The 12,469-nt window shown below is 48.1% G+C and overlaps 1 protein-coding gene across 3 annotated transcripts in view; it reads right to left on the bottom strand.

Annotated features, from left to right (window-relative positions):
• fam189a2 (family with sequence similarity 189 member A2) overlaps positions 1-12,469 on the bottom strand; it is an 89,112-nt gene that overhangs the window by 17,373 nt on the left and 59,270 nt on the right. For all 3 annotated transcript variants that reach the window (XM_080188368.1, XM_080188367.1, XM_080188369.1), the window contains 3 exons: positions 11,654-11,787; positions 9,209-9,338; positions 588-657 (listed from right to left, as the gene is read on the bottom strand). In XM_080188368.1, the coding sequence (XP_080044494.1) occupies positions 588-657; positions 9,209-9,338; positions 11,654-11,787 (334 nt within the window). The remainder of the gene's footprint in view (positions 1-587; positions 658-9,208; positions 9,339-11,653; positions 11,788-12,469) is intronic.

Raw genomic sequence — 12,469 nt, 5'->3', positions numbered from 1 at the left:
TTCATCAGGTCAGCCACTCACCCAATGAAGGAGCAGCACTCTGAAAGCTTGTGATTGCAAATGAACCTGTTGGACTTTAATCTGGTGACGGGGAGAAACTGTTCCCGCTCGCGGAAGGGTTATTAACGGGAGAGCACAGATTAAAAGTGATTTGCAAGAGCAGGAAGTGTGAGCTGAGAAAATCTTTCTCACGCAGTGAGTGGTTGGGGTGTGGAACGCGTGGCCTGGTAGTGGCCGGTTCAGTCGAGGCACTCAGGAGGGGGTTAGATGATTATTTGAACAGAAACGATGTGCGGGGAGAAGGCAGGAGAATGGTACTAATCCATAATGGGGGTTTGGACAGTCATGATGGGCTGAATGGCCTCCGTCTAACAATTCTGCGATAACTGGATAAGGAATAAGCTACGCGCTTTCCAATTGGCCACTGGAAGGCTGCGGGAAAGAAAGATTGACACATCAGGTGACCAATGGTGGGAGTGTGGGGGCGGGGCATTTTGAGACAGGTGGCCGTGTGATAAAACCCCCCGACAATGTGCCCCGGGGTGACCCCGAGAGGGCGGAATGACGTGCCGCTACCATGGCCTTACCGTCTGACGCTGCGCACGACGTTCTTTCAGACGCTCCCTCCGCGATGTCTGTGACCTGCGAGTTCGAAACCTGGCAACACAAAACTGTCAAGTTAAAACACAAAATACTCAGGGTGCCAGGCAGTATCAGAGGATTACTTCAAACATCACAGCAGGTTTCCTCATGGATATTTCGTACATCGGAAGCGGTCTCGGCTGGTAACACACTGAGCCGGGAGGTCAGGGGTTCGAATCCCACTCCGGAGGCCTGTGGGTAATCCCAGTGCAGTACTGCGGGGGTGCTGCACTGTCAGAGGGGCTGTTTCTCAGGTGAGATTTTAAACTGAGGCCCCATGCGCCCTGTCAAAGGGAATGTATGGTTGCCACGGCAAATATACGGCGTGGTCTCCTGGCCAATACGAAGCCCGCAGTCAACATCCCTTCAGAACAAAAGAATATCTTTTATGTGGGATCTTGCTGTGCGCAAATTGGCTGCCATTTATCCGACAGCAGTGGCCGCATTTCAAAAGTACTTCATTGGCTGTAAAGCACTCTGAAGCCATGAAAGGTGCTACCGAAATGCAAATCTCTCTCTGTATTAGGGAGTGTCAGATGACTGCATTGACAAGCCTTGAAGCACTGGGGCATATAGAACTATACCCTATAATTCCCCACTGAAATTTCAGAAAACACACAAAGGATAGGGAGACATAATCATTAAATCTGTAGTTTCAGAGGATCAATGCAGAAGCACTTAATATGTAAAATAATTTTTAATCCTGGGTGCCACAATGAGAGGCCATTGGCCTGAATTTTCAGGATGGCGAACACTGAGAGTCTGCACTTTTAACAATGAATCCTGTCCAGGATTTTACACCACCCCTTCTTTTGTCTTAACTGCTTTTATACAAAATGAGACCCAGCCACCAATTTCTAACAAATAGTTATTTCAACTCACGTACCACAGGCTGTGACAAAATCTCACCAACCCGAAAATCCAATTCAGATATCTTTCTGGCATCTCAATCTCTCCTTTACTGAACATTTTTCCATTGTTGTACCTTTAACCTCAGACTTGTTAGAAATTTGTCTTCATTTCCCTAGTTTCCTTAACGAGCTGCTCTTCAGATCTCTGCACTTGTTTCCTTAACAATGGCTTTATGGTACGGCTTTTCTTTTAACAAAGCTGAGAGAGATGTTCCCTCTCTGTTCTTCTAAACCAACTGCTTCCACCAGAGTTGTGAAAGCTGCCTTCTCTCTCACTAACCCATCTCCAACTGCATTCAAATTAGTAAAGCTAAAACTTAAAAGCATCTCTCCCTTACAAGCCCTAGTTGCTGAGCAACTACTACTGATTTATCTACTCTTTGAGCTATAGCCCTCTGTAAGCACAATAAAATTACACTTGGAACTTAACCAAACCCACACATACAAACACCTTTGTCCAACACAAATCTAACTATTACCCTTCCAAGCACAGAAACATTACAGTAATCCCACATAAAATTAAACCTTATTTTTAATGTTTACCGATACAAATATAAATCCCTTAAGGTGACCTTTGTTTTTCTAACAAAGGTCTTTAAACAAAATCAGAAAAATGTGTATCCCTGGGGATTATACTGACTGTCCTTGTCCTCCGTCTTGTAAAGGAAGATGAATATTGTCAGAGTGTAGTTCTGACTCTTTTGTTATTGACTGAAGCATACTTTTTCGCTCTCTGACCTCAGAAACAACCAGTCCCATTCTTGCAACTATTTTAGCTACACAGGTTACCTCTTCTCATCCTCCAGAGCAACATCACAAGAGGGGTAGAAATTGAGGCCTAGAGATCGGATGTACCCATGACCCTCTCATCAGGCACAGAGTAGCCGCCAAATCATCCAATATGGTGTGTACAGTCAGTGCCTGGAGCACACCATCCGCCATCTTGCTGTCAGTATTGGAAAAGCCTTCCTGGTAGGCCTGGGTGTAACCCAGCAGGTTTCAGCACCTCCCCCCCACAAATGCCACACCCCCACCTCCCTCCCATTGGACACCCCACATGTCCATCTTCACAGCTTTCCCTTGGCCAATCAGAACACGAGCAGGCCCTTCATTATCTGATTGGATGATTCTTGCCTCCTGGCCAATTTCTTTCCCGTTTCAGTGTTTGCGCAGCAAAAGATTCGAAAGATTTTTCTTCCAGCTTGCTGTTTCCAGCAGTGACCTGGAGACTGGTCCACAGTTCAAGCCTGATCGTGGAAGGCTGGCAACTCTACTCTCAGGGACCAAAGTCTCCACTTCTCTTTCCCACTTCCTCCTACTTTCTCTCTTCACTTCCCTCCTTTCCCCTCCCCTCATTACCACTCACTTTCTTAGTTCCCACACCTCCCTCTTATTGACCCCATGTCCTCTCTCCCACTCCCCCCATATTCTCTCCCCCTCCCTGTATCCTCTCCCCGCACTCCCCCATTTCCTCTCCCGCACTCCCCCCGCTCCCCCATTTCCTCTCCCGCACTCCCCCCGCTCCCCCATTTCCTCTCCCGCACTCCCCCCGCTCCCCCATTTCCTCTCCCGCACTCCCCCCGCTCCCCCATTTCCTCTCCCGCACTCCCCCCGCTCCCCCATTTCCTCTCCCGCACTCTCCCCGCTCCCCCATTTCCTCTCCCGCACTCTCCCCGCTCCCCCATTTCCTCTCCCGCACTCCCCCCACTCCCCCATTTCCTCTCCCGCACTCTCCCCACTCCCCCATTTCCTCTCCCGCACCCCCCCCGCTCCCCCATTTCCTCTCCCGCACCCCCCCCGCTCTCCCATTTCCTCTCCCGCACTCTCCCCGCTCCCCCATTTCCTCTCCCGCACTCTCCCCACTCCCCCATTTCCTCTCCCGCACTCTCCCCGCTCCCCCATTTCCTCTCCCGCACTCTCCCCGCTCCCCCATTTCCTCTCCCGCACTCTCCCCGCTCCCCCATTTCCTCTCCCGCACTCTCCCCGCTCCCCCATTTCCTCTCCCGCACTCTCCCCGCTCCCCCATTTCCTCTCCCGCACTCTCCCCGCTCCCCCATTTCCTCTCCCGCACTCTCCCCGCTCCCCCATTTCCTCTCCCGCACTCTCCCCGCTCCCCCATTTCCTCTCCCGCACCCCCCCCCGCTCCCCCATTTCCTCTCCCGCACTCCCCCCACTCCCCCATTTCCTCTCCCGCACCCCCCCCCGCTCCCCCATTTCCTCTCCTGCACTCTCCCCACTCGTCCCTGCCCCAAGTTCCACTCCCTGAGTTCCCCCGACACTCTGCACTCTCCCCTCCCAAGCTCCTCCTCTGCCCCACCTACCCCTCCCCGTGTCACCAAGAACCACAGGCACCTGGGCAAAGGCACGAGAGACAACACCGTGAAGCGGATGAAGAGTTAAAAAAATGTGAGATTATTAACAATAATGAGGTGGGGAGGGAGGAACAGGGAGGGAGGTATTGGGGTTGGGGGTTGGGGGTTGGGGGAACGGGGAGGGGAAAGGGGGAGGGGGACGGGGAGGGGAAAGGGGGAGGGGGACGGGGAGGGGGAAGGGGGAGGGGGAAGGGGGAGGGGGACAGGGTGGGCGGGGTAGGGGGACAGGGAGGGAGGGTTAGGGAAGTGGTGAAGGAGGTGGGGAGGCAGTGAGAGGATAGGAGAGGGTGGGATGAGGGAGGGGAGAAAGAGTAGGGGAGGGGTGAGAGGAGGGGAAAGGACGAAGGAGTGAGTGGAGAGTGGGGAGGGGAGGGAAAGGAAGGGGGGATGAGGGGGGGAAGAATGAGGGAGGGTGAGGGGGAGGGGGGCAGGCTGGTTTCGGCTGCACTCGAATCAGTGAGCTGAGATTGTAGACAATGCGACAGGAAGTGTATGTGTGGCCTTGACTGATCCTGCAGCGATACACACGCATTTCCTACTGAGGGACTGCACTGAAGTTACACAAAAGGGAAAAACTCCAGCTCAGCGGAAAATAACTGTACAACGAAAGAGAAAACATCCTGAGAGCTTTCCAGTCAGTGACGTGTTGTTGAAGTATGGGCACTGTTGTAACGGGGGAGACACAGCGGCCAATCTTCACTCAACAAACTCCCACAGATAGCAACGTGACAAGAAGCAGATAATTGTGTTTTATTGAGTATTGAGAGATAAATATTAAGCATGACAGCAAGGAGAACTCCCCTGTTCGCCAATGGACAGAGTCGTGCCCTGCATCACAGCTTAGAGAGCAGGTAGGGCTTCAGCGTAATGTCTGATCCAAAAGGCAACACACAGCACTCCCTCGGTACTGCACTGCCAGAGTCAGCCTGGGTTACTGTGCTCAAGTCTTGAGTGGAACTCAAACCAAGAACCTTCTGATTCAGACGTGAGACTGTGACCCACTTTGTCATGGCTGTCCCAATATCCACCTGTGCCAATTTCAGCACCTGCGCCCCCTTATCACGGTAATGAACTGGAGGAGCGGCAGAAAGGTGGTGGGATGGGCACCCACCCCTTGTCATATGCCCCTCACCACGAGAAACACACCCACCAGGGGCACCTGGCCTGTAGAAGGCTGAGGGCTGATCTTAGAGAGGTCTATAAAATAATGAGAGGCATACATCAGCTAAATATCTTTTCCCAAAGGTAGGGGAAAGTAAAACTAGAGGGCACAGGTTTAAGGTGAGAGGGGAGAGATACAAAAGTGTCCAGAGGGGCAATTTTTTCAGAGGGCTTTGAATGCCTGGAACACGTTGCCAGAGGTAGTAGTAGAGGCGGGTACAATTTTGTCTTTTAAAAAGCATTTAAACAGTTACATGGGTATAGAGGGATTTGGGCCAAACGCGGGCAATTGGGTGCAATTTAGTGGTTACAACAAAAGACAGCTTGGAGAAGTTATGCTGGGGATGTGTGTGTGTGTGTGTGTGTGTGTGTGTGAGACACCCAGGCTAACGATATCAAAACAGAATCAGAAAATGCTGGAAAATCTCAGCAGGTCTGACAGGGGAGAGAATCGAGCCAACGTTTCAAGTCAGGATGACCCTTCGTCAGAGCTGAAGACAAAGAAAACAGGACAAGATTTATACTGTTAGGGTGATTGACAAAGATGTCATGGACAAAGGGAATGTAAATAATTGTAGTAAAGGCTGAGAATGGTGCTAATAGCGTCCCATAAGGAGATCGGAATGTGTAAATGGCAGAACAAAGGTGCAGAATGTCAAAGTTCAGCCTGAGGCATGTGGCAGTGGCCCTATTGGGATGGGGGGAGGATGGGGGGGGATGGGGGGATGGGGGGAACAAGATGGAAAGTGATAATTTTAACAAGTGGACAAATTAAACGATGGGAGATTTGAAAATTAAAACGAATGTTAAGAATATAAAGTAATAAAATGGACTAATCAAACAAAAATAAATGTTAATGGAGTGGCAGTGGAGGAGATACTTCATGCTCTGAAGTTGTAATGATCTCAAAACATGGATTCAAATCCCACCCCGGCTGCTAGGAATTCAAATTCAGTTAACATAAAATCTGGAATCGCAATGTCCAGACAGCTACCATCCACTGTCATTAACAAGTCATCTGGTTCATTCATGCCCTTTCGGGAAGGAAATCTCACTCTACTGGTCTGGCCCTCCAACCCCACAGCAATGTGGCTGACTCTGAAATGGCCAATCAGTCAGTTCAAGGGGCAATTAGGGATGAGCAACCAAAGCTGGGCTTGTCAGCAATGCCCATGTCCCGTGAAAGAATGAAAATCATGTCCAAGAGCTTGGTTAAGGACGTGGATTTTAAGGAGTGTCATAACCGAGAGGCCAAGTGTGGCCTTACCAATGTCTTGTACAACTTCAACAAGACATCCCAACTCCTCTATTCAATATTCTGACCAATGAAACTAAGCATATCGAATGCCTTCTTCACCACTCTGTCCATTTGTGACTCCACTTTCAAGGAGCTATGAACATGTACTCCTAGATCTCCTTGTTCTATAACTCTCCCCAGTGCCTTACTATTAACTGAGTAAGCCCTGCCCTGGTTTAATCTACCAAAATGCATCACCTCGCATTTGTCTAAATTAAACTCTATCTGCCATTCGTCAGCCCACTGACCCAATTGATTAAGATCCCGTTGCAATTGGAGATAACTTTCTTCACTGTCCACTGTGCCACCAATCTTGGTGTCATCTGCAAACTTACTAACCGTGCCCTCTATATTCTCGTCCAAATCATTAATATAAATGATTAATAACAGTGGGCCCAGCACCAATCCCTTCATCTTTGATCAAGCTTTTGGTCACCTACCCAAATATCTTCTTACGTGCCTCAATGTCAAGTTCAACTTGATCGCTCCTGTGAAGCATTTTGAGACATTTCCATTATGCAACAGCCTTAGAGTAGTGGAGCCTGTTGTCCTGTAGACTGAGTCAGATTGGAAATTGTCTTCATTTCCTTGCACAGTTTAGTGGGCTTTGTTTTTCAAGATCTAAATATGCCCTTATTCATTTGTGAGGAAGCTCACTCTGCTAGGCACCATCCTTCCAATTAAAGTGTCTTCCCGTAAGTACGTAATCCGTCTCTGTCTTCTCAATACAAATAACATCTTGTTCAGCTCAATGATGGAATTCAGCCAATATAAATATTAAACTCTAGATACTTCCACTTATAGACAACTGCCTTGGTACTGTCACTATACACAGGATCTGCTCAGATGAGGAGGATCACAACAGATACCTTCAGACGCTGAAAAATGCCCTCATAAGAACAGGGTATGGTCCTCGACTCATCGATTGACAGTTCTGACGCGCCACAGCGAAAAGCGCTCCGACCTCCTCAGAAGACAAACATGGGACACGGCGGACAGAGTACCCTTTGTCGTCCAGTACTTCCCCGGAGTGGAGAAGCTATGACATCTTCTCCGGAGTCTTCAACATGTCATCGATGAAGACGAACATCTCGCCAAGACCATCTCCACACCCCCACTTCTTGCCTTCTAACAACCGCAGAACCTCAAACAGACCATTGCCCAGAGCAAACTACCCTGTCTTCAGGAGAACAGTGACCATGACACCACACAACCCTGCCACAGCAACCTCTGCAAAACGTGCCAGATCATCGACATGGATGCCATCATCTCAGGTGAGAACACCATCCACCAGGCACATGTTACATACACTTGCAACTCGGCCAACGTTGTCTACTCGATATGCTGCAGGAAAGGATGTCCCGAGACATGGTACACTGGGGAGACCATGCAGACACTGACAACAAATGAATGAATACCGCTCGATAATCACCAGGCAAGACTGTTCCCTTCCTGTTGGGGAACACTTCAGCGGTCACGGGCATTCAGCCTCTGATCTTCGGGTAAGCGTTCTCCAAGGCGGCGCAGAGTCGCTGAGCAGAGACTGATAGCCAAGTTCCGCACACATGAGGACAGCCTCAATCGGGATCTTGGGTTCACGTCACTTTATCTGTAACCCCCACGACTTGCCTGGGTTTGCAAAATCTCACTAACTGTCCTGACTGGAGACAAAGCACATCTCTTTAACCTGTGCTTAATGCTTTCTCTACTCACATTGTCTGTACCTTTAAGACTTGATTACCTGTAAAGACTCGCATTCCAATCATTATTTTGTAAATTGAGTTTGTGTCTTTATAAGCCCTGTTTGTGAACTGAAATCCCATTCACCTGATGAAAGAGACTCCTTACTTTCAATACAAATCACAGTTCCTGTAAAAAAAACTTAATTCCTCTCAAATCACCCCAGGAAAATTCGGTGCTCCCCACTTTGTGGCGATTACATAACTGGTATTAATAATCCCCCCCCACAAACAGCAAATCTTCAATTCCACTCTGATAAAAATGTTGAACACATTCTGTCCGAAGAGGTTCTTGACTTAATATGAGAGAATTATGTGTTCTTTAAATTTTCATTTCTGGGATGTGGGCATCGCTGATGAGGCCAACATTTATTGCTCACCCCTAACTGCCCCTTGAGAAGGAGGTGGTGAGCTGCGTTCTTGAACCCAGGAGGGAGTTCTAGGATTTTGACCCAGCGACAGGAATAAAGGAATGGCCGATATATTGCCGAGTCAGGATGGTGAGTGACTCAGAGGGGAACCTCAAGGTAGTGATGTTCACAGGTATCTGCCTTCTAGATGGTAGAGGTCGTGGGTTTGGAAGGTGCTGCCTGAGGAACCTTGGTGAGTTGCTGTAGTGCATCTTGTAGATGGCCAAAAAATAAAGAATACCTGGAATTAAGAATCTATTGATGACCGTGAAACCTTTGTCAATTATCGGAAAAAACCCATCTGTTTAACTAATGTCCTTTAAGGAAGGAAATCTGCCGTCCTTACCTGGTCTGGCCTACATGTGACTCCAGAGCCACAGCAATGTGGTTGACTCTCAAATGCCCTCCAAGGGCAACTAGGGATGGGGAATAAATGCTGGAGAGCCAGCGACACCCATGTCCCATGAATGAATTTAAAAAAGTGGGCTCTGATGTTGATGCGGGACCCACCTCTTCACTTCTTTGTATCAAAGTGTTTGGAAAACCACTGTGGGATTAAGGGTAGCTGACAGGACGACATTTTGAAAAATAAAATCGAAACGTTCCACCAGAGCACATTTTTGCTCGTGTACTTTGCATGTACTCACTGGATTAACAAAGAGAGTATTTCACTGACCTGCTCGGCACTCTGCCCTCTGACCACTGCTTCGTACGGGGGAGGGGGTTCAACCGGACAAAACACCTCAATCCCTTTCAGCCTGGTTCCATAAATGTGAGTCAGCGGGATGACATCATTGTTCAGGATCCTGGGGCAACAACAGGAACATGTACAGTCCTCAAGCAAAACTCAACCAGCTAGGCAGCTAACAAGACAACTGCTCAGGGCAACAGGAGCATTATTGAGATATTTTAGTCCCTGTTACTGCAGCTGCAGATCTTTACATTATGTATCTATGCTGTAAAAGAAACCTTTTTTGAGTGATAGGAATCTTAACGTGTATATATTGATATAAAGATGGTGGAATATTTGCAGGATTTCTTTGTCAATGATTCGGAATGCACTGTGTAGATTAGTAACTTGACCATCCCCAGTTAATATCCCCTTATTGATAAGCCGTATCTGAAAGACCCCAGCAGTATCCGAGTATCTGCCCGTTTGGAAATTGTCCTCCCCGTTTGCTACTTGTTGATCCAAGTTCCGCCTCCAGTGCCTCCATTTTAAGATTTTCCTCCTCCTTCTCAATCCCCTCCAAGGGTCCCAGCCCTTCCATCTCCCAAACCCTCCAAGATCCCTGCTCGCCAGCAATTCCGACCTGTTGCACATTCCCAATCATAGTCACTCCACGTCTGGACGCCCAGATCCCAAGCTCTGGAATTCCCTCACTAAACCTCTCCGCATCTCTTGTGGAAATTAAATTACAACAACTATGGCAGACAGTTCTGTCAGCAAGAATGGAACGGGCTTTAAAAAGTACAAGTTTATTTATTGGTGTCACAAGTAAGACTCACATTAACACTGTGATGAAATGACTGTGAAAATCTCCTAGTCGTAACACTCTGGCACCTGCTCGGGTACACCGAGGGAGAATTTAGCATGGCCAATGCACCCTAACCTGCACGTCTTTCGGATTGTGGGAAGAAACTGGAACACCCAGAGGAAACCCATGCAGACATGGGGAGAACGTGCAAACTCCAAACTGTGGCCAAACAGGCCATCTAAAATGGCGATTCGTAAAGCACTCTGGGACAATTGGGCAAGAATTAAAATGACAGGCTGTAGTTTAAAGGCAGAGGCAAACAGGCTGCAACCCTGACGAGTGAATAAACAGGATATGGGTCATCTCCAGGATGAAAGAGACTTTATAGTCACACTGGGTTGTGTACCAGACATAAGGGCACCGTGACCCCCTTATTTAGGAGGGAGGTACATGACCTATGTGCCCCCAGCACCTACAGACATGGCCACTGGGGACACACCCAGAGATCGGTGTGCTAGCACCTGATTGGATTCTTATCGATCAGGGTGATTAAGTCCTGATCGATTGATTGGCAATGGCCAAAAGGGGCGTGAAACCAAATAGGATATAAAGGGTGCTGCACAACCAGGAATTGCTCTCTCTCTCTTTCTCTGACCCCACGAACGAGCTACAACAATGGTGACCATTGCCAGCACGAGAGCACCACACCCAAGGAGGAAGTAAGGAAGGAAGACCAGTGCCAGACCAGGCCAAGGACCAGACTACACAGACGACTGCCGAGACCAGCGCACAGAGCAAGGCCGATATCTGCTTGGGTACTTGCCAGTCTCACAAAGTTAAGTCAAGGTCTTGTATTGGACTTGAATTCTAGTATTTTTTGTAAGATAACTTATTGTTGGTCGGTTGGGTGATTATTGATTGTGTGGGTTTAAATAAATATTGGTTGTACTAACAAGACGTCTACTCGTCGTTATTTGTCCACTGTGTAAGGGTTAAAACAGACTGTGCGGCAGGCAATAAAACAGATAGTGATCCAAGCCAGGAATCGAATCCAGGTCGCTGGCGCCGTGAGGCAGCAGTGCTAACCACTGTGCCACCAAATTTAGATCTAACAGATGCAGCATGTCTAGAAAAAAGGGGCAAGTTTGTGTACCTCAAATCGCTTTCTGTTAATTGCTTTCATTTTTTATATTGATGGCACCTGGAGTTTGACATTTATAATGACAGATGAATGAATTTCCAGGGCTACGAACATGTTTGGATATGCAAACAGATTTGTGCAGGTAAATGAGATTGTGATGGGGTGAGGTGGAACAGGGGGAGGCGGGGGAATGGTGGGAGTTGACTTTATTTTGTGTCCATTAATGAATGGTAACATGATTAGAAGGGTTACTTTCCTGATTGTGGTGATTGTCCCTTTAAGGATAGCACAGAAGAGGGTCACCTAACTTGAGGATCTAATTGGGACCGAGTGTGGGAGTCACCCGCTCTCCAGGGGTTGGTGTCCTCTCTTGAGCAGAAGACATCTAGAAGGTATGTAGTAGACACAGGGGGCAACTAGTGGGCTGTCAGCCTCTGTACAATTTGTTAATATGTACCTAGTGTTCCCTGACAGAACCTGGAGCGTGGACCATTACACTTACCGTGGGTTGATCCTGGGAGTGTAGGAACAGAAGGTGGAGAAGTATGGAGGAGGGGGAATGGGTGGCACAAACTCATCAGGGTCCGGTATCTGGCGAGCTCCTTCAGATTCTTCTTGGGGAACCTGGGCTTCCACCTGACAATGGGTAAGGAGCAATAAAGATCACAATGAGACAATGCAGGACAAACCAGGTAACATGAGCAGAGACTGACATCGAAAATGGGAAAAATATCATCTTGTAGCATTAGTGGCTAACAAGTGGCAAATGTTAAAATTGGTCATTGTTCTTTGATCCTGATCTATTAACAATCAGCGCAAGGGTGTTGCAATAAATTATTTCTATCCGCAAGGAATTTTTACAACAGCTATCTGGTAGCACAAATGTTGCTGAAAAGAGACATGTTGCTGAAGTTTTTCATATTATACTCATCAGGACAAAAACAAGAATGTCAAATTTCAAACAGCACGGGGGCTCAGTGGTAGCACTGCTGCCTCACAGTCCCAGGGACCTGGGTTCGATTCCCGACTTGGGTCACTGTCTTTGTAGAGTTTGCACATTTTCCCCATGTCTGTGTGGGTTTCCTCTGGGTGCTCCGGTTTCCTCCCACAGTCTGGTTAGCTGCATTGGCCATGCTAAATTGTCCCTCAATGTATCTGAACAGGTGCCGGAGTATGGTGACTGAGGGGATTTTCACAATAACTTCATTGCAGTGTTAATGTCAGCTTACTTGTGACACCAGTAAATAAACTTTAAAATGAGGAACGCAATCATGTTCCTCATTTGGAAATCTCTACACTGGAACCCCTAAGTGCAGTT

This window comes from Carcharhinus amblyrhynchos, chromosome 5, assembly GCF_965287045.1.
Source record: "Carcharhinus amblyrhynchos chromosome 5, sCarAmb.v2.hapA, whole genome shotgun sequence".
NCBI lineage: Eukaryota > Metazoa > Chordata > Chondrichthyes > Carcharhiniformes > Carcharhinidae > Carcharhinus > Carcharhinus amblyrhynchos.
This window is presented reverse-complemented; position numbering and strand designations above follow the sequence as displayed.